We start from the raw sequence: 22925 nt of genomic DNA, 5'->3' as shown, positions 1-22925 counted from the left end.
TTTGTAACTAAAAAGATAATGGTTTCTCATGAATTTCAAGTCCTCCTTTTCCCCCACTACTTCTCCATAACAGGTGGAACTTCACCTCACCCCCTCCATGAACTGGAATGTCCACTCACCGGGTCAGTCAGCATAGTGCGTATGTGAGAGGTCAGTGCCAGCACAGCCAGGCAGTTGAAGAGCACCCCGTTGACCACTGCGTACCAGAAGCTCTTGGAGGGCAGTAGCATGACGAAGGTGACCACAAAGTCAGCATAGAGCACAAGGAACCAGGTGATGAAAGCACAGACCATGCCACATCCATCTTGGATGAACCACACCTGCTCCACCTCCCCTGCTGCAGTACCTGCAACCTCCTCCCCGTCCAGCAGGGGGTGGTGCTGCTCCACATCTCGCAGGCGGTGACCTGAAGACATGCTGCCCTGAAGGGAGACCGATTGCCGACAGAGTGATACAGATAACGGAATAAGAAAACACAAAAGAAAAACGTAAGAGAAATCCTAATCCTGTTTATAATCCAAAATTACAATTCTGGAACGACTGGTCCAGTCGACCTATAGCCTCAGTTGTGTGACAGCAACCCGAGCTTGAGATATGCTTCTGTATAGTAAGATAGCTAACTATGAAACTAAGGAAATTAAGTAGTATCCAGTTGTGGAATTACATTGAACACTACTTTGGCTGATGTGTTAAGACAGGTCCATGTTAACCTTATGACCATTCTGTTACAGCCACACTCCCCCCCCCCCCCACCCCTCATTTTGGCACAAATATTCCGTATTTTTGCATTTGCATGTATTGCAATTTCGATGTGTGTATTGTATTTCATTGTGTGGCACGATTCGTCCTCCTTACTATACACACACTAGCTGCTTGTGTAATGGCTCAGCATTAAGTCAACACAGCTTACTCACTCTTCAGTCTCCTGTTTATAGTGACATGTCTGCTATCTTCCCAGGCCACATACTGGACGTGTAGCTGGTCAGTCTGGAAAGTCAGAGCGACGGGGACAGTTCAGGACCAACACATCATCATCTCAGGTTAATATCTGGTGGTAAGCACACGAAGAAGGAGGGAACATCATTTTGCACATCACTGTCTTCTAAATGTGGCAAAGAAGAACATTTTAGCCCGCAGTGTCTCATACTGGCTGAGCAGGTTTGGACTGCTGCTGTCTCCCACTACGAGCCACTAGCCAGGAGAGCTAACATCAACAACGGTAGCCAGCTGGCTTGAACTTGCATGTCAATAACAACTTGACTTAGCTGACGTCTGACATGCACGCTAAACCAAAACACGGTGACTATCGTCAGAGAGAGATTGAGATGTGTTGCATGTTTTTGGAGCAGATTAGCCACTGATCAGCCAGCTACCAGCTAACTAGCCAGGCACACCTTCTCATGCCCCCAGTGCAGTTTGAGCTAGCTGGCAATTTGATTATTTGAGCCACATTCTTACCGCTTCTGCAGTTTCCAATTGTCTCCCGCTCACCCTTATTACGTTACGACCGATTCCATGTCGTTAAGCAGACACCCGACATTGACATGCAGCTGGAAGCTACACAACAATGTATTAGGGAGGTGCATTTCCGGTGTGTAAGGGAGGTGCATTTCCGGTGGACAAGTTTTCGGCCCCTCCCATAAATCTTCAACCTTTGAAAGAAATCTCACCGTTTCATGTTCAAATCCCCTTTTTTTCCTCTCCAAACGTCCGTTTAATGTCAACCAGTGTTTGGTACTGATGGAGTAGTAGTGATAGTCGATGATAATATTCAATGCAAAGTATATCACTGAAACAATTTACTCTTGATCATGGTTTTAATACAGGTTATTTTTGATAGAATTAAATAAGGCACATTCACTGCATCTTTAAACATTCAAAACTGAAATAAAATATTGTGGTACAAAAATAATTCAGTCATACTTTTTCTTACCAAAATAGCCACCTTGGAATAATAATAATAAAAAAACGTATGTAAATGTTTATTTTTTGGCTGGACACTAATCATTTTAGTCTCCATGAGATGACCTTGTAATGAAACATTACAAAACAGCTACACATAAGAGTTAAGACTGTGGATAGAAAACAAATTGCTAGTAAAGTGCAAACTCCCAGTTGGGTAATTTACCAACATGACATTTGAAAATTCAAACATACTGTAAAGGGAGGATGTATCCTCATTCATACCTCATTCAACAACCATGAACCAGAGGGAAAAGTGAGTTTCAACCAAAAATGCAAACTGAATTGACAGCAGAATGCAAATCAACATTTTAGTGTTTACTTGTTTTTGACAGGAAACATTTGTCATTATTTTCATAATATGTGGCATCAGCATATAGTTGACCAAAACATCAATGGTAGTTGTGGTGTTACATTTTCAAATGCAGTATCTACACTACAATCTATTTGTGGTTTGAGCTAAAGATATTTATGAATCACATTATAGTTCTTTCTACACAGAGCACAAGAAAACTAATTGCAACTGTATTTTCTTACATTCAATGCAATATAGGTGTAATCATACTGGGCCCACTTTGCGGAGGTGGTTCTGTCATAAATAGGTTAAAATATAATGAATAAAAGATCTAACAGAGGAGTAGGACAACAAAGGGAATGACTGCAACACAAACAAGCTCTATAAACCAGTCCCTGATTCTACACCTTCTGAACCGTCAGATGTACAATATACAGTATGAGCATTGATTCTCAGATCTCCATCTTGTCAAGTAGACCAACCATCTGCTTTATGATATACTGACATGCCACTTCTATCCGAATCCACTACTAGGGTCTTACAAAGACTGTGTCCTTTAGTATTGGTGGGCAACAAAATCAAAAAAACTAGACTTTAATAAATGACATTTGCATGAAGTTGAATAAACATGTTTTGCATCCCTTTTTTTTGTGAAGGCGAGGAGAAAGTGCTTCGAAAACAGGTAAAAAGAGCCCAGATCCTTTCTACACTTAGTAGAACCAGGCTGCCACAACTAAACCACTCTGGGCAACTTGTCCCCTGAACTTGTCCCTCCTCAGACTGCTTTAGAGACTAGTTCTTCCGTTTCGTTTGCCAGTGGAGTCTCTGTGCAGGTCCTCTGAGACTGAGTGTCATTGTCTGGGTGAGTGTGGCCATCTCTTTCTCCATCTCCCTCTGCGTCTCCGTTGACTTGGCTGTGTGTGTAGGGGGGCTCGCTGGGAGTGTGTGTGTCGGAGGGCTCGCTGGGAGTGTGTGTGTCGGAGGGCTCGCTGGGAGTGTGTGTGTCGGAGGGCTCGCTGGGAGTGTGTGTGTCGGAGGGCTCGCTGGGAGTGTGTGTGTCGGAGGGCTCGCTGGGAGTGTGTGTGTCGGAGGGCTCGCTGGGAGTGTGTGTGTCGGAGGGCTCGCTGGGAGTGTGTGTGTCGGAGGGCTCGCTGGGAGTGTGTGTGTAGGGGGGCTCGCTGGGAGTGTGTGTGTCGGAGGGCTCGCTGGGAGTGTGTGTGTCGGAGGGCTCGCTGGGAGTGTGTGTGTCGGAGGGCTCGCTGGGGGGGTGTGTGTAGGGGGGCTCGCTGGGAGTGTGTGTGTCGGAGGGCTCGCTGGGGGTGTGTGTGTAGGAGGGCTCGCTGGGAGTGTGTGTGTTCTCTGTCTCTCCAGCGTGGTCCTCTCTACGTCCCCACTGTGGTGAAGGAGGGTGCTCTGCGTCTATGGTGTGACAGCGGCTCAGATGCCGCTGCTCTCTGTCCCCGAGCTCAGGGCTCTCCGAGCGGCTGAACGGCCCGCTGCCGTCCACGGTCTCCCCGCGTCTCATCCGCCTCCTCTCAGGTTTACCGCCTGGCTCCTTGAGAGGAAATACAGGATAACGTTAGCATCATATGGCTATGCTATAACTATATAATAGTTATGCTATAACTAGCTTTTGTGTCTTTTCCCCCCACTCCAACATTTTTCAGGATCATGTTAGCATGTTTGCTAACCTTCACAATCCCCCATGCTCTATCAGCGCTTGGGGCCTTTACTTATTCACCCCAGAAAAGCATGTTTTTCATAACACATATGTGATTGGTCGTGTGGCTGGGTGCTGCGTGGTGATTGGTTGGGGGAGTACCTGACTGTGGGTTGCTGAGGGGATGGAAGGTACGCTGACGTCTTTCGGCACGCCTTTCTTCATCTGCTGAACCCTTCAAACCAGACCAGGCAGAGAGTTTCAGTTTCAGTTTCAGTTTCAGTTTATTTAAGAAGGGACAATGCATATCAATTAACAACAAGTGTAAATATGCCAGATTTAGCCAGGAGGCACATTTTCAGCTGTGGTCCCTGGACAAAAAGGTTGTGAAGGATTTTAAAAACAAGGCAGGCATCACTATACAGTCGAAGGCTGTCCAGGGTGAGTAAGTAAGCAACATTAAACATTTTCTTTAAAAAAGATGCCGGTCGAGAGAGGACGCTGGCGTTGCTTGTTCGCCGCTTCTCCGCCCGAAATGTAGGTGTAATTGCAGTATACAGAGTAGATTGTCCTACAAAGACCCCTATACTTTCTTTTATTTCTTTTTTGTTTCTTTTTATTATTACTACTCGATCTTTTCAGTTTGTAAAGTGTCTTTGAGTGTCTACAAAAGATCTATATAAGTCTAATGTATTATTATTATTAAGTTATACTTTTGAGTGATGTGACAGTGGTGATACCTGAGAGGCTTTTTATCTAGGGTCTTTAATGCTTTGTTAATGTTTATAGAGGGAGTCACGTTGATGAAAAGTGGTTGATCCTGCTTGGGACCAGCTTGGAATACAGTACGACAGATGGGAAAAATCATTGTGTCACGTGCATATATAGCAAGGCTGCTTCAGTTGATGGGTATGGACGGATACATCTGAAGTTGAACAGATTAAACTTCCCGGTATGGATGACCTTCTTTATGTGTTTTCAGAATTTTAGATTTGAGTCCAAAATGATGCCGAGATATTTGAATTCGGATACCGCCGTAAGTTCTTCACCATTGCATAGCACATCTGTCTGACGGACATCTGTCGATGTTTTGGGGAAAAAAACATACACACGGTCTTGTTGACATTCAGGTGCAAGCACGACTGATTCAGCCAGTCTGATACACCTCTTCAAGCTTGCCTTCACCAGTTAACCCTGGCACTACCTTAATTAGGCCCCTATACTTTCTCTTATTTCTTTTTTGTTTCTTTTTATTATTACTACTCGATCTTTTCAGTTTGTAAGGCGTCTTTGAGTGTCTAGAAAAGCACTATATACGTAAGTGTTAAAAAGGCTTTGGAGGACTGAGTGGTCAAAGCGGCCAATCACTGGCCAGCAGAGGGCGGGCTCTAGGAATTACGAGCGAGAGAAGAATAGGTTGAGCAGGAATTACGAGCCGGAGAAAGTTGCGAGTACATATTAGTTTAGTTAACCCATTAGAGTTTAGTTAAGATTGTTATGGATCGTGAGTTGTGCGTCCACGATAAAGTGAGTAATCCTCCGTGTTTCCTCAGCAGTGAGGTAGATAAATGTGTATTAGATGTTGAATGTTTGTCGGTTGGGGAGATTGCGTGATGTTATGACTGGCGCATGCGCACTACTGCCCATATGCTGTACGTATGCTAGGTGTATGTTTGATGTGCTGTGAATATGTATATGTGTTATAGGGTAGATAGCATGTGGCATAGGTATACGTGTATATATGTATGTTCAGTGGAGTCTGTGTATTGTTCTTACAGTTGCATTCTGTTGTCTTTGCAGAACCACAAGTTCACGAATTCATTAAAGCCTTTGATGGTAACCTGGCCTGGTTGTTGTATCTATGCATAAAAGGACATCATAGTTCTAACTGGACTACCCACAGTGATTTGGACTATCCACCAGTCAAGTTTATATCTATATTTTTCAGTAAGTCTAATGTATTATTATTATTATTATTATTATTATCAGCATACATTTGGAGACTGACAGAAGGTTGAGTCATAGGTAAGTCCTACATATTAAAGTAACTTTCATTACAGAAGGGGGGCGTAAAGGCAAGGCCCCAAGTCTTTACCAGAGACAGACAGTAAAAGGTGGAGTCCAAGAGGATGAAACCATCCATTTAGCATTTTAGCATAATGGCAAAAAATCGGAGTGCATTTTGACACGGTTTCACTTCGCATAAATCGTCAAAAAAGGGGTTTGACCTGCCTCCTCCATGGCATCTTGAGAGTGTGGTGGATTTAATTGATTCTTAATAGATTGAGTAAAACTTATAAAGCACAAAGAGCTTAAATCGATTGTCTCCAAAGTGGCCTTTTATTAAGCAAAGTCACATGAGCGCAGAGAGAAAATAGCAGACAAAAAGCTCCTTCCTGTCAGAGGGGCAAGCATTATATAGCAGTTTCCTGCCTGATGAAGTCACTATTCTTGCTTGACCAATCATAATCTTTCTGCGCCACAGTTCTGGGCCCAACACTCACAGGAAGGGAAGGCCTTCCTCCAGAGCCAGATTCCCCGGCATGCAGAAAGACCCTAAATTCTCAGTATTAAAATGATATAAATCTACTACAAGAGCCTACCTGTTGATAGACTGGGCCAGCTTCTGTCTTCTACCACTGGCACCATCCTGGGACCTCAGCCTCTGGACAAACGAGTGTGCTGTTGGAGTCAGAGAGAGGAGTTACGAGTACGGAACACAGAGACAGTACTGCATTGTGGGCCTTTGGAAGACTAGGTAGTTAAGTAAACTGGGGCCGACGCCCTGGCCAAGTACCACCAGGCAGCAGAAGACCTAGCCCTGGTGTTCCAGCAAAGCTCCCTGGAGCTCAACACCAGCAAGACTAAGGAGCTGTGCTTTGGGAACAGGGAGAAGGCAGACTGTCACCACCTCTTCCAGCCCCTCAGCATCAACGGCCAGCTGGTTGAACAGGTACAGTCTTTCAAGTACCTGGGGACAGAGATTGACATCTCTCTGTCCTTCTCCCAGCATACTGACTTAATCTACAAAAAGGCCCAGCAGCGCCTCCACCTGCTGAGGAAGCTCAGGGCTTTTAACATCAGCAAGGACATTTTAACCCTGGTTTACAAATCACTCATTGAATCCATTCTCACCTTCAATAACACATCCTGGTACAACTCCCTCACTGTCAAACACAAAACCAAACTCTCCCGTATAGTCAATCAGGCAAGTAAAATCATCGGCTCACCTCAAACCCCCCTGTCTGAAATCTACAACCGGTCACTAATCAGAAAAGCCACACAAATCACACAGGACCCCTCTCACCCCCTCCACCAATCATTTCAGCCACTTCCATCAGGCCGCCGTTATAGAACTCCACTGGCCCGGAAAAACACATATAAAAAATCATTCATTCCCACTGCAACCACCGCCCTGAACATTTTAAAATAGGAAGCACACTGCATTTGAGCATTTTAGCTTTTTAAATCATAATACTGTTTTTATTACTATTATTTTTAAATGACTAGACTTTTTAAATAGGCACTACATAAACACTGTTATATCTGTCTGTTTTTATTGTATGTATGTGACCTATGTGTGTTTTTAATGTGGAAACTGTATTCATGAACTGCACTTCTGCCTGTCAAAGGAGAATTTCTGTCACTCTGTGACAGACAATAAAGCATTCTTGAATCTTGAATCTTGAAACCTGCTTAAGTCTAAATCGTTCATCTTTACAACGGTATTACAGGTGGATGGTACACTGATTAGCTAGTGCTCTTATTACCCAGGGCACCCTTGGGTACAGAGAGCAGTTTGATTGGCTCAGCGTCCGGAGAGAGTCCAGACGCCTTCTGAAGAGTCCTCAGGATCTCGGTGTTCTGTATGGAAGGAAAACACATAGTTTAAAATGTCAACGTGAACTCAACATTTCTCAGTTCTAGCCAGGTCGATGGGTTAGGGATAACCCTCTGCTACTCAACATGCAGTAGGTTCAGGCTGGTATACACTTTATTTTTTTCTTCCACACTATTTCACAGACCCCAAACCGTTCTATGCTGGGCTCAGATATCCCAGATATTTCCGGTGAGGGTCTAACGCTGTGACGTTACCTTGCCCCCGGTCTCCTGGGCACAGTCCAGGGGGGTCCTCTGTCTCTTGTTCCTCAGGTGGACCAGCGCCCCCGTCTGCAGCAGCAGCTCCACCAGGGCCTGGTGGCCCCCCCTCACGGCCTCGTGCAGCGCCGTGTTCCCCTGGTGGTTGGCCAGGTTCACTGAGGCGTTGCTCTGACGGGGCAGAACAGACAGGAACGGTAAGACGGATATACACACACACACACACACACAAGTAGCTCATGCCTATGGGTATAGCTAATGGGGATCCTTCCAATAAATAAACAATATTACACATACAGAGACACACACACACACACAGAGACACACAGACACAGACACAGCCGTTTATGGCTGTAAACGTTTGTCACTGAAATTGTCAGATTAGCTCTTTTGTTATCGTTTCGCCACTCTCTGGTCCGTACGCGCCGAAATGTGTTTTTTCGACAGAATGTGTCTTTGACGTGGAGCTACAGGGGTAGTTGGCTCTGAGGGACCAGCAGGGGGCAGCCTCGGCCGGTCGGTGTTCACCTGGAGAAGGAGGGTTGCGATGTCCAGGTGGCCTCTGAGGCAGGTGTGGATCAGCGGGGTGTTTCCATAGTGATCCTTCTTATTCAGCTTGGCGTTGCACTGCAGTAGTAGCGTCACCACCTGAAAAATAAAACATGGAATAATCACAAACATCAGCCTGTTTGTGTACTGAGAATGACCTATGACAGCTGTGAACAATTTATGACGACAAAGATTTAATCTGCGTGAGCCTCAGTGATGGTAGGAGAGTGGTCAGTGTGGACGTCTGTGAGGTGTGACTGGTGCCCCGCTGTGTGTAGGTGTGTGTTCTGGTGGCCTGCTGTGTGTGTGTGTGTGTGTGTGCCCACCTGTAGGTGTCTGTTCTGTTGCCCTGCTGTGTGTAGGTGTGTGTGTGTGTGTGTGTGTGCCCACCTGTAGGTGGCTGTTCTGGCTGGCCAGGTGCAGCGGCGTGGCGCTCTGGGCGTTGCGGGCGTTGACGTTGGCCCCGTGGCGGGTGAGCAGGGAGACCAGCGCCGCGTGTCCGTGCAGGGCGGCCACGTGGAGGGGGGTGAAGCCGTCGCCGCTGCCGCTGTTCACACCCAGACCGCTCGCCTGCAGGCCGGCCAGCTTCTGAGTGGAAGTTGGAAGTTGGAAGAGCAGACACACAAGACATCAAGGTCGGGTTGGCCCCTCCCCCACCACCTCTACGCCAACACGATCACTACACTGGCTCCCCCCCGCTGGTGGAATGAGCTTCCCACAGCTGTCAGAACTGCAGTCGGAGACTGAAGACCCTACATTTCCTCAGGCTACACCTTAACTGCTCCTCCTGAGATATCTACTACCCCCCCAAGTACTGTGTCTCCTGAGACACCTGCTTCCCCCTATACTGTGTCTCCCAAGATTTCTACTTCTACCCCCTTTGTACTGTTTCTCCAAGTCTACTAATTCACTCTACTAATTCAAATGCATTGATTGTAAGTCGCTTTGGACTAAGGCGTCTGCTAAATGCCCAAAAATGTAAACGGGTGAGTTTTAGGTTTGAGGATCTTTCGACCGTTTTTTTGTTGTGATAGGGTAGTTGTCTGACCTTCTGGGTTGGCCCACAGTGTGGGCACTGGCACAGGGGGTGGCAGAACTCTGTCTGAGAGGGCAGCTCCAAACCCTCCTCCTCTGGCTCCTCGTCTAACCACTCCAGGAGGTAACGCACCTACGACACGCGGCGGGGTTAGAACCGCTGACAGACGAGAACACACATGCACAATGCACATGCACACTCGCACACTCACACGCTCGCACACACACACTCACGCACTCACTCACTCTCTCTCACACACACACACTCTCTCACACACACACACACACAGAGTGAGTGAGTGAGTGTGTGTGTGCGAGCGTGCGAGTGAGTGAGTGAGTGAGTGAGTGAGTGAGTGAGTGTGTGTGTGTGTGTGCGTGAGAGACACACACACACACACACACACACACACACACTAATAATAATTAGCCAATAAATGTCCTCAACCCTCACCATCTCTATGTCTCCATCTGCCACGGCACGCAGCAGTTTCTCCACCTGTTCGTCACAGAGAGAAAGTGGGAAAAAACACCCAGATCATTTTAGTTCTTTTTTTTTAATACTCAATTTAGACAATTATTTATTTGTGCTTAAAAAAAGCTTCTACGGAATTTCTCGTCAGGCAGTGACGGGGTCAGCCTTGGAGCAGGGGGGTCCTCGTTCATCCGTACCTCTTTGTGGCGTACCTTGTCAGCCTCAGGCTTGGCCTCTGTGAGGGAGGAGGTGCTGGAGACAGAGGAGCGGCGGCTGCTGCAGTCGGAGGCTTGGGGGGAGTGGCTGGGAGACTGTAGGGACCAGCAGGTGGCGACAGAGAGCACCATCACTGACCTGACGCCTACATTACTAGTTCATGTTCATATTTTTTTAAACTGCAACGTCCACACTTTTCTATTCCCTATTTTAAAGTTATCTTTATCTACCTGTATACTGTACGTATACATAACAAACGTTTCTTTATTCTAGTCATTCTAGTCTAGTCATATTCTAGTCTAGTCATAGTACATTACATTCTTTTTCGTTTTTGTTTTTATCTTCACACTTGCTTTGGCGATGTAATAAACGTATGTTTCCCATGCCAATAAAGCCCTTTAAATGTAATTGAGTAGAAGTATGACATACATCATTGCTGCTCTCTCTTTGGTGAGATCCATTGTGTGTCGATTCCAATAGAGTGAGAATCTGCAAGACAAACACCCCCATTTTAGTCCCAACACACAGCTTAATAAACACTGCCAGCTCAGTGGCCTTGCGGTTAGTGTCCGCCCTGAGATCGGGAGGTCGTGAGTTCGATCCCCGGCCGAGTCAAACCAAAGACTATAAAAATGTTACCTGATGCCTCCCTGCTTGGCACTCAGCTTTAAGGGTTGGATTGGGGGTAAGACCCTGCGACATACCAGCGTCATGTCCAGGGGGTGTACTTGTACATCAAGCCGCCTCACGCTACGGAAACAGGAGATAGGCTCCTGCCCTATGGGCCATTAGGCTGCAGAACCATCGGATATCAAGGCTACTTACTTACTTATAAATGAAACACCTCACTGATACAAAAGAGGGTCCGCCACCAACAATAATTAGGCTATTACTTTCCCATCACACTGGGATTCCTGGTGAAACATCAGCTTAAAAGATTACAAATGGAGTAGACATTCAGTCATGACGAACATAGTTAAGTACGTTAAGTATTCAGATCATGTGCAGATGTTTTGTTATTTGTGTTCACAAATCCTGAAACTTCAAAAAGCTGTATGTCTGTTATCTAATAACCATAACAATCATCGTAGCATGAGCATCTCCTCTCATTGCAGGCTATGGATGGAAACATTGTCTCAGCGCTTTCAAGCTGATAGAAAACTCCTGAGTACAGAAATGTCCTGATGCCATCTGAGGCGGTGGTTGCAGGCAGTGGCAGGTCAGACCTGAGCAGGGGACACCTCGGGGGGGGGCACCTCACCTTAGAGTTGAGGGCGCACTGCAGGGGTGTGTCCTTGGACTTGTTGTATATGCTAGTGCTAGCTCCATTCTCCAGGAGCACCTTGATGATGCCCTCGTAGCCCCAGCGTGCGGCGGTGTGCAGGGGGGTGTCACCCTTGTCGTTCTGGATGTTCAGGCGACACGCGTGCAGGTCGTAGTACACCAGGGCCTTAACACACTGAGACAGAACAATGTTGGAAGTTAGATCTTCGGAACGCAACTGCAGTCACAGATGTGTCAGCAGCTGGTGAAACCGGGAACAAGTCGCCAACCGACAGACTTTTATTCTGAAAACTGTAAATAAAATGTCAGCGTTGTTGAAAATCAATGACACACTCGCTAGTCAAGCCCAAACATTGCAATGCAATGGATTCTACACTACTACCTAGTTAGTGTAGAGTAGTGGGGATTACTCACCGAATCCATTGCATTGCAATGTTTTGGCTTGCCTAGCGAGCGTGTCATTGATTTTCAATAACGCTGACATTTATTTACATTTTTGCAAATAAAAGTATGAACATTGTTCCCGGTTTCACCAGCTGCAGTCACATATTGTAAGTTAGATCTTCTGAATGCAACTCCAGTCACAATACTATGGTCAGTGTTACCTTCATTGTTCACTACATTACTACACCTATAGTCATGTCCTCAAACTAAAGATGCTGTAGTACATGCTTGGCAGGGCATCACCAGAGGCGATAGCCAGACAGTGTCTGGTGGGAACAATGGGTCGCAGACTTCAGGCAGTTATCGCATGTAAAGGATTGTCGACCAAATACTAAACTTCATACATCTGTCCCATCACTTTTGGGTACCCTGAATTAGGTACCCTGAAACAGGGGGACGATGCATAAAAAGTGTTGTACGGTCATTTCTGAACATAAATACATCAAATGAAAACAGAGAATCTCTACATTAACCTCATAGTAATTGCTTGATTTCCACCCCAAACCTTTGGAGTTAAGATCCAAAAGATGAAGAAAAAAATTACTCCCCATTACATACGCAGGACACTGTAATATAATCATTCACACAAAACGGCCCCGGAAGACGATTCTAAATAGGGGTGGGCATCGACGATCGATAATTGATCGATAAGGATCTTGGTCGATCACAAAATAAAACATTTGGTCGATCACAAAAAAAAAAAATTTTGTTTTTTGTTTTGTTTTTGTGATCGACCAAATGTTTTATTTTGTGATCGACCAAGATCCTTATCGATCAATTATCGATCAATTATCGATCGTCGATGCCCACCCCTAATTCTAAAGCGGCAGACTCACGTCCTCGTGCCCGTACATGCACGCCAGGTGCAGAGGAGTGCTTCCGTTGTTGTCCTGGACGTCTGTGTTGGCCTTATAGTGCAAGAGCAGCAGCTGAGGGAGAGGAGTGGATGTGAAAGGTTAGACACTGAGGTTAACATAGAACTGTATAATAAACGGAGGTAACCCGTTTTGTATGTTAGCTTCCCTCATGTACTGCAGCCCTCCCCTGAGCAGCGTCCCGTCTCACCGTGACGCCCTGGTAGCCCTTCATGCAGGAGAGGTGGAGGGGGGAGAGGGCGTGGTAGTCTGTGGCGTTGACCAGGGCTCCCTTTGACACCAGCAGATCGATCAGCAGAGACTGACCTGCCGTGGAGGGGGGAGAGGTTAACGCTTTATGTCTCGGCGTGCTCTGCCTCTGTCCTCAAATGTATGCTACTATACCCTCTGGATACATGACTTTTTCATAGGATTCTTAATAGGACTAGATGTTAAAATCCCTAAATAATTAGCACAACAATTGACTGAGTGGAGTTGGAGATGTCCTCTTGGGTGGAGTGGAATTTGGCAATGATCACGTGGTGCCACCAGTACGACACATCTTCAGTTGTGGTCCCCGACCTCATTGGGTGTTTCGGCCATTTATCACAAGACACCCTCTGCCGAGGTTGGCCCACCACAGGCTGATCAGGCCTGGGTGTGTGTCGCACGGTGGCACCACGTGGTCATTTGGGAGCCCATGTTGGGTCCCTACGTTTCAGCCACAGCCAGTGACTGCTCCGTTCTGCTGCAGTGGACAGTTCTTTAATTGCCTTCCGTTGGGCCTGTCCTCTGATCCCTACTGCCCTCAGGAGCCTTGTGGTGGAGCTGGCTACAAAGCCTCTGCAGCCCACCTCCACTGGCCACACCTTCACGTTCCAGCCCCGCCCCTCTGCTTCGACTGCTAAGTTGGCATACCGCAGCCTCTTCCATTTCCTTTTCATAGAAGTATAACAACACTAAAATGATAGGAATTATAGTAGATATAATTATCTGGACATTATAGGGTCCAGAAACATCCCCATAGGAGGGCCATATTTGTCAGGAGTACATTGGATAAAAGGTTCTTGTCCACGTTTGTTGGCGATAATTCACATTGACATGAATCCAGGCTTATTTTGATAAATCCCACGAGATTCATAAAGAAATGTAGCCTTATTTTTGAAAAATCAAAATAAGCCAGGATTTTCCCTTAAGTGACGTTGATGGAATACCCCCCAGGTAGGATTACTGTAATGATGCTGGGGTTTTTAGATGCTTACCACAGATAGCAGCAACGTGGAGTGGTGTGTAGCCCCTGTCGTCACGAGAGAAGGGAGTTACAATGGAGGGGTCATTCAGTCGTCTGCAACCAGACACAATATTCAGAAAAGGGAAACGAAAGCGTGGAATTTCACTTGAGGACGGAAATGACAACTGAGCATTTTGATTGTTCAAATAAAAGCCTTCATTGGCAAAAATGGGGAAATGATACTAGCCCGGGGTAAAGGAAACAGAAAGGGAAATGCCAGAGAGATTATAAAATGATAATTACACCCCCGTCTTTATCAAAAGCGAATTGCTATCGCAAAAAAAACATTGATGCGTATGCGGTACACAAAACAGTATTTGTTGCATCTTCTGACTGCATCTTATTTATTTCTTCTGAATAAAGAACCAATAATACATTGTATGATGAGTGAGTGTGAGTGAGTGTGTGAGTGTGTATGTGTGTGTGTATGTGTGTGTGTGTGTGTGTGTGTGTGTGTGTGTGTATATGTGTGTGTGTAGCCTCACCCAGAAAGCTGGAGCTCGCAGTGGTCACAGGAACACAGAGGGTGGCACATCTTGACCCCATCTTTGTCAATCTCACTCTCACTCAACACACGCTGGACCTCCGCCTCGTTACCACTGGCTATGTGCTACAGGATGAACACACGCAATCACTGTTATAGTAGTAATTAGACTGCATGTTTAGAATTATACATCCAGTATGGCATCCATCTTAATCCAACAAAGCTATGCTGTAAGCCCTTTCCACTTTAACAGATGGAACTCCTAGCCATACAGCTCAGAGAGACTACAGTGGGTCAGACTAGGCCATTCAATGTGTGGGTCAGGCTAAGCCAGGGGTCCATGCTCTGTTGACAGTCAGGTTGCTTGGGCTGATCTCGGGCTTGGGTTGGCTGGGGCATCTTCCCAGTGCAGGTGTACGGCCCAGTACCGTTCAGGCCGGGATGGTCACAGCCTTAGACCCCTGGGCTAGCCATAGACCCCTGGGCTAGTCTTAGACCCCTGGGGTAGTCATAGACCCCTAGTCATAGACCCCTAGTCATAGACCCCTGGGCTAGCCATAGACCCCTGGGCTAGCCATAGACCCCTGGGCTAGTCTTAGACAACTGGGCTAGTCATAGACCCCTAGTCATAGACCCCTGGGCTAGTCATAGACCCCTGGGCTAGCCTTAGACCCCTGGGCTAGCCTTAGACCCCTGGGCTAGCCATAGACCCCTGGGCTAGCCTTAGACCCCTGGGCTAGTCATAGACCCCTGGGCTAGCCATAGACCCCTGGGCTAGCCATAGACCCCTGGGCTAGTCATAGACCCCTGGGCTAGTCATAGACCCCTGGGCTAGCCATAGACCCCTGGGCTAGCCATAGACCCCTGGGCTAGCCTTAGACCCCTGGGCTAGCCTTAGACCCCTGGGCTAGTCTTAGGCCCCTAGTCTTAGACCCCTGGGCTAGTCTTAGGCAGTCAGGTGACTGGAGGGAGGTTGGGCTAGTCTTAGGCAGTCAGGTGACTGAAGGGAGGTTGGGCTCACCTCAAACAGACAGTGGATAGGAGTAGCAGCAGTCTGGCAGAGCAGGCTCATCTTCTCTCTGAAACGCAGCTTGCCGTTCAGGTCCCCGGAGCCCTGCGGACCACAGAGCCAGTCTGTCACTCTACTGACCACCGCCTCACTACTGACCACCGCCTCACTACACCCACTCACCTCCAGGCTCTTACTTACTTTCGCAATCATCCGTTAGGTAGCAATAGACCTATCGCTAATCCGTGCCCCCAAAATAGAAATTGTCCAATCATATCACAGCAAAAGTCACTACAGGCAGAAAACTCGGACAAACAGCTCGCTGATATCCGATGGTGAAAAGCTTCTAGACTAAATATTCTTGTCATATTAAAAAAAAACATGTCTATTACTTGCTGTGGTACATCAGAAATCAGAAATTTGCCAACTCCCGCCATTGTAAGTCATTGAATGTCATTCAGTCACGGTCGGTCAGTCAGTCACTGTCAGTGAAGCGTTGTTTGTTTGTCCGAGTTTTCAAAGGGGGCGTGGCTTAGCGATAGGTCCATTGTTTTGACAGTACTGCAGAAAAGGTTTAGGTTTAGACTGGTGTCAGGATCTGTAGTGACGTTTAACACCAGGAGAGCCGTGGGTGGGGTCATTTGACCATGAGTGAGTAAAAACTAAATGTTATATCTTTGCACTCGATCAAATTTCAGGACCCTCCTTTCATGACTTTTCCTAGATATGTGTTCTACCACCCCAGTATCCTGACATTTTCAAAATCCCATCAGGATAAGCTAGTATAAAGCTATTTAGCAGCTTTTCTGTGTAGGAGGCAGGCTAATTTACAAGACGGCCAACTAGTGGTCGTTGTGTGTAAATAGCAGCTTCCCATCGTAAAGACTATGGTCATTTGACCCCCGAGGCGGCTCTTAGAGTAGGTAAAACAGGCACGGCTGTTCTAGTGTTAACAGTACGAGAGGGAGCAGCACTCACCGTGTGGCTGGAACTCAGGTTGCCCTGGCTGATGAACTCCACGGCGGCCTCGAACGACGTCAGACAGTAGCTCAGGTCGTCCTTAGAGGAGTTACTGAACCGGAAGTTCTTGATGTAGCTCAGGTTGGCCATCCTGAGAGAATAGACTTTGTTTACGTTGGCTGTTGACTGGACAGTAGGTCAGATTTAATAAGCTGAACGCCTTTGTCTATCTATCAACCTTATTAGTTTACCTCGAGTAATTTGATTACCCGATAGTTCGATGACTATGACTCAAAAAGGTTGAATTTTCGCTTACCAGTTAGGGATTTCTGTCTTGACTAGTAAATACAGAATGACAGAGAGAAGGTCGTCCGCGCATATGGCCTCGATTTTCACTGTGGAGGGGAAATATTCCATTACTGAGGTTCCTTTAGTAACTGTAACACGCTTAAGTGGTTGTGAGGATTATGGGAGAAACATAGCGAGAGAAGACAAGAAGAGACAGAAAAAATGAATGGCAACTTCATGCTACAAACAGACGATCCTACAGACAGAAAACCCGACACACTCCTAACCTCGGCCTAACCTCTGGGAGACACTCGTCCTCTGTGACAGCTTATTACGCTCCCAAATTGGTAAATTGGCTGTTTGGAAAACTACAATTAGGAGAGGCTTGTAAGCACTCTACAAAACTGGTTGTTGTGTAGCCAGATTTATATATATTAACAAGACTGGACTAACACATTTTGGGTCTTAACAGTTAGCATACTGTTTCTGTGTGTATGCACAAGGGTTAATTCTATTATTGGGCGAGTGAGGAGACAGAGCTGTAGGGAGGAGGAGGAGGAGGAGGAGAACACTGTGGTAGATTGTGCAAGTCACAAAAGCGGGCCTGCTCAGATATGACAGGCAGCTCTGCCAGATGACTATGCTACATAGTTAGAACGATGACACACACACACACACAAACACACACACACACACACACACACACACACACACACCTAAACAATGATGACACACACACACCTAAACAATTATGACACTGACACACACACATACACACACACACACACACACACACACACACACACACACACACCCACCCACCCCTACCTGAGCGACTGGGGGACTGCATAATGGTGAGGGCCACCTTCCTGAGGCAGAGCAGCTTGTGCAGCGGGGAGGTGCAGCGGTTCAGCTGGCTGAGTTCTCTCTTGGCCCGGGGGATGTTGATGCTGGGGGGAGAGAGAGAGAGAGGAGGTGAGGAGGCAGGTTAGAGAGGCAGGGCCAGTCATGTTCAGTATCTATCAGTCTCCTGGGCACCTTGGTGGGTCTACAGGCTTTTGTTTACAGCCTGAGGGAGAGAGAGAGGGAGGGAGAGAGAGGGAGAGAGGGAGAGAGAGAGAGAGAGAGAGAGAGAGGGAGAGAGAGTGAGAGAGGGAGAGAGAGAGGGAGAGAGAGAGAGGGAGAGAGAGGGAGAGAGAGGGAGAGAGAGGGAGAGGGAGAGAGAGAGAGGGAGAGAGAGAGGGAGAGAGAGAGAGGGAGAGAGAGAGGGAGAGAGAGGGAGAGAGAGGGAGAGAGAGGGAGAGAGAGAGAGGGAGAGAGAGAGGAGAGAGAGAGGAGAGAGAGGGAGAGAGAGAGGAAGAGGGAGAGAGAGGGAGAGAGAGAGGGAGAGAGAGAGGGAGAGAGAGAGGAGAGAGAGGGAGAGAGAGAGGGAGAGAGAGAGGGAGAGAGAGAGGGAGAGAGAGGGAGAGAGAGAGGGAGAGGGAGAGGGAGAGAGAGAGGGAGAGAGAGAGGAGAGAGAGAGAAGGAGTGGGGAGGAAAGAAATAGAGAATGAGGGAGAAAGAGGGAAAGATGAAATCAACAGGTTCTCTCTACCGGCTCCCTCCTAACCCTAACCCTCAAAAACTCCCACCTGATATAACAAAGCAACTGTTTTATCAAAGTGGTCTGAGACAAACACCAGCACACAACCGGCTTTCCAGGACGAGAAGTGAAGAACACTGATCTATACTGTAGATTATTAACATACGAAAAAAAGCAGAACCAGGATTTCCCGTCAAATGTGGTGTACACAAACCTAAACTCAGATTTCACCCCCAAGTCTTTCTGCTGCAGCTCCTGCAGGCTTCTGGTGGTTTTGTTGAAGGCAGCGTCCTGATGGTAACAGCAATGACAACACAATCACCATCAGCCCTGTCATGCATTTAGATTATTAGATATACCCTAACCCTAACCCATATTATATTCAGCTGTATTAAGTATATTGTAGAATGTAGTATGTATATTATAGTATGTAGATCCACCTTCCCTTATTCTATTAGCCATTTGGCCTTGATATGGTTGTAATGTTTTCAATGTTTTGAATTAGTAATGTATGTTGTTGTTGTTGTTTGTCTCTTGTCTATCTGTATTTTGTCATAATTGTACTCTTATTATTTCTGCTGTTATGATTGTGATATTACGTTAGGACCCTCTCTAAAATGAGATGATACATCTCAAGGGGTTTATCGTAATAAAGAAATGTACAACTTTTAGATTCCAGAAAATGAGTCTGGCAGGGATGGCAAATATTGTGTTTGCGCGGGTACCTGGCTGGCTTCGAGAGTTCCCACGAAGTTAAAGATGATCTCATGGATACCATGATGAATGTACATCTAGAAAGGAGGAGAACACTTGGTGATTTTCATGAGCTATGACATTACAGGGGGAGCATGAATGAATGAATGAATGAATGAATCTTTTATTTCGAACATGATTTAAAATAATAAAAGAACAAATAACTAACATGAAGAGTACAGGCCTATCAATGTTCGAAAGGGAGTAGGATGAAGCCTAAGCTTATCCTGTCCTACCCCTATCCGTCACTCTCAAGTGAGAACAATTATACTTAAATTATATAATCCAGTTAATTCATTCATAAGTATAAACAGCACTAATCGTTTTTCATTCTTAATATTAAACAACACAAAATAAATAAATAAACATAATTTTCCGTTCTTAATACTGAAACAACACAAAATAAATAAATATTAATTAATAATCTCATTAATCAACAAAACATTTTTTTCCTTCTTTACCTCCACTGCCTGTTTGAGGAGCGTCATCTGTAACTCCTGTTTGGCCAGAATTTTCTAAAAGACAGGGCAGTTCAACCAATCAGGACTCCCATCTCAGCAGATACAATGGAATGCAGCCAATGAGCATTGAGGAACGAACTGAAGTTCACACTCACCAGGCGCGAGTCCCTCAACAGGCACTGAAGACATTTAGTATACAGGGCGTTCACCGAGTCCTGGCGGGAGAAGAGACGTTATATATCAGAGCTATCGTTAGCAGCAGAGTTATTAGACATACATACTGTAGATATGTCCATGTCTGTCCAGGTCTACAGTGAAACACATGCATGTTGTTTCAGGGATGAACGGTGCTTACGATGTGGTGCCTCAGCCCTTTCCTCTCCTGCTCCTTGAAGTGGTGACAGAAGCTGCTGATGAACTTGTCCAGCTTGTCGGCGTGGCGACCCAGGAACTCCTTGACGTCCTCCACATTCTTCAGACAGTAGGGGGAGGGGACAGAGTTCTCCACCTCCGCTGAGGAAGAGGGGGAGTGAAGAAGAGAAGTGACAGTAAGATGAGAGAGAGGCAGAGGGCGCACACAAAGACACACTTTCTACAACAGCATGTTTGGACACTGGATTCTGATTGGCTAGCAACAGTGGTAAATATCCCAACAACCCACTGTTCAGACCGCATTTCCAGTATCAATGCGCCTCCCAATCAATCTGATTAAGAACACCTGTGCTGACCTGCAATGCAATGGTTGATATTGTTTATGGGACTATATTCTGTGGCGGAAGGATATACAGTATGTATTCTGAAATGATTAATGATTGTAAATACATGAATTTAATGTTACAACTGTGTATTTATTTTTTATATTATGTGGTGGCTGTCCACAACCCCCTTCCTCTCATGGTAAATTGCTTCCCTCACACACACTCACACACCACACACACACCACACACACACACCACACACACACACCACACACACACCACACACTCACTCACACACACACCAAACACACACACACCACACACACCACACACACTCACCACACACACCACACACCACACACACCACACACACACACACGCACCACACACACACACACTCACTCACACACACACACCACACACACACACACTCACACACCACACACACAACACACACACCACACACCACACACACACACACTCACACCACACACACCACACACACCACACACACCACACACACCACACACACCACACACACACACTCTCACACACACACCACACACCACACACACACACACACACACACACCACTACCTGGGCTTTGGTCCGTGTCGATGGGCCGGGCTATGCAGAGGATGCTGTAGCTCTGCTCCTTCTCATTGTAGAAGGTCTCCTCAAAGAGGATGGGCACGGTGGCTGGGGCCGGGAAGCCTGCTCCCAGCCTCACCTGGCTGTCCTGGATACTGACCACCTGGAAGACAGCAAGCAGCATACAGAGCACCCTTCAGTCATCCACTGTAGAAGTCTTCCATAATACTACTACTACTTCTAATAATACATTAGACTTAAATGTTAATACATTTCAGCGATGTTGAAAATCAATGACACACTCGCTAGTCAACTAACAACTTGTTTTGTGAGCCTGCTAACAATGTAAAGTAGTGACCTAAATGAAAGCTGAGAATCTGTACTTGGACCTCATAGTAATTGTTTGACTTCAAATCGAAACTTTTTGAGTACAGAGCCAAAAGAAGAAACACAATGCTTCACCAATTGCACAGGGACAGGGCACTGTACTCAGGAGACTCTAACTGTCACAGGAACCAGTTGGAATAGTGGTCTTAGGACGCTAACGCCGTAGGTCACATGCAGTGAAAGTTATCATGGTGCATCTTACCTTTCCATCTAGCGTCTGATATCCTTCTTCCCCAGGCTGTAAAACATAGGTGTCAAAGTGGTCCGCTGTGTACGAGCTCAGGATAAGACTTCCACGGCATGGCACCAACACCTGGAGGCAACACGGGGACTTGACTTACCAACAGTGACTCAGACTGGCTTTTTAAAAAAAGGCTTCATCATCACTAGGAGTTTCAGCAGTATAAAGCATCTGATTGTGTCATTCTCATTTCACCTCAGAATCGTTTATTTCTTCGTGACATGGCTGCTGCCCCATGAGCCCATATGTGACACCGTTTCATTAAAAGGTCGTCCTCATGTCAGGAATTGTGAAACCTCGCAATCAAGCCAAACAAGTCTTGGTTTTTGGTTTTTGGCTTAGGAAGACAAATGAAGCGATGAAGAACCCACTCGATATCATAACCAATAGTTTTACATTCACTAAATACCTACAGTTAGGCTAGTAGGTATCTTTCCATTACTACTCTTTGCAAACTTCAGAATGGAGTTCTCACTCTCTTCTCCGTTCTCTCTCTTCACACACAGCTCTCTCTTGAGAACTTCCAGAACAGTAATATTGATGACTCAATGATGACTCAGGAGTGAGTGACCCAGATTTTATCCTCAAGCTTCCTTTTCTAACCAGCACAGTAGGGGCTTTCAACAATACAAACATGTTTTTCCAAAGTAAACTAAACTTTACCAAACAGACAACCATAAATTGGATTTTATGGTTATATGGATATGATTGACCAAATCTCAGTTGAAGGGACACATTAGAGACCGATGACATGACAGTTTCCTCTGAAACAACACAAAGACTCCTCTGTCTCTAAAACCTTCACTGAAGAGACGCCTCTCAGGTATCATGTGCTTTAAGCCATATAGAAGTGCACTGCCACACCCCATCCATTGCAGGAAGAAATCATTGACCTATATTACCAACACACATATATTTTCAAAAGACAAATCAGCATACAGTCGTGTCCCCTTGTTAAGCCCACATCAAAACCTCATCAAGTTGCAAATGTGAAATGTCACGAAACTGTAGTCACAAGGACAAATTAGCCTGATTGCAGCTGAGAAACATTCCATTACTGTACAGTAAAACAACTCAGTGGAGGATTGCAGAGAATATTGCAGTACACTACATTGCATGCCTCCCAGCTACTGTGTTCTGCTGAGCGTGGTCTCTGACACACAATGTAAAGTGCTGAATGGAGCTCTACAGCCTGGCCACGTCACTCACGATGCCATGGAGCTCTGCCACTCTGCTGCACAGGTCCGGTCTCTGCTTCTCCAGCGCCAGGTAGAAAGGGTTCTTCAGGATGTTCTCGTCATACACAGCCAT

At 46.2% G+C, this 22925-nt stretch overlaps 2 protein-coding genes across 2 annotated transcripts in view; both read right to left on the bottom strand.

Moving 5' to 3' along the window:
* The window catches only part of LOC308165276 (palmitoyltransferase ZDHHC7-like), a 7138-nt gene extending 5557 nt beyond the window's left edge, over positions 1-1581 (bottom strand). Inside the window, exons 1-3 of the mRNA XM_080539428.1 lie at positions 1459-1581; positions 915-1048; positions 120-422 (exon numbers count right to left, since the gene is read on the bottom strand). Coding sequence (XP_080395554.1) covers positions 120-416 — 297 coding nt within the window. The 5' untranslated portion in view covers positions 417-422; positions 915-1048; positions 1459-1581. The remainder of the gene's footprint in view (positions 1-119; positions 423-914; positions 1049-1458) is intronic.
* Positions 983-22925, bottom strand: ankrd27 (ankyrin repeat domain 27 (VPS9 domain); the record flags this gene model as incomplete). The annotated part of the gene is made up of 29 exons (XM_080539490.1): positions 983-987; positions 3644-3812; positions 4080-4152; positions 6521-6599; positions 7688-7781; positions 8013-8186; positions 8544-8663; positions 8955-9149; positions 9613-9732; positions 10051-10095; positions 10269-10382; positions 10717-10776; positions 11549-11746; positions 12852-12944; positions 13081-13196; positions 14132-14214; positions 14646-14770; positions 15666-15758; positions 16632-16764; positions 16930-17008; positions 17730-17851; positions 18698-18774; positions 19209-19274; positions 19698-19751; positions 19853-19912; positions 20053-20210; positions 20993-21149; positions 21576-21686; positions 22824-22925. 29 exons carry the CDS (start codon positions 22923-22925, stop codon positions 983-985), a joined length of 3075 nt encoding a protein of 1024 aa, XP_080395616.1.

The sequence above is a fragment of the Nansenia antarctica genome (assembly GCF_963989245.1).
Source record: "Nansenia antarctica genome assembly, chromosome: 9".
Lineage (NCBI taxonomy): Eukaryota > Metazoa > Chordata > Actinopteri > Argentiniformes > Microstomatidae > Nansenia > Nansenia antarctica.
This window is presented reverse-complemented; position numbering and strand designations above follow the sequence as displayed.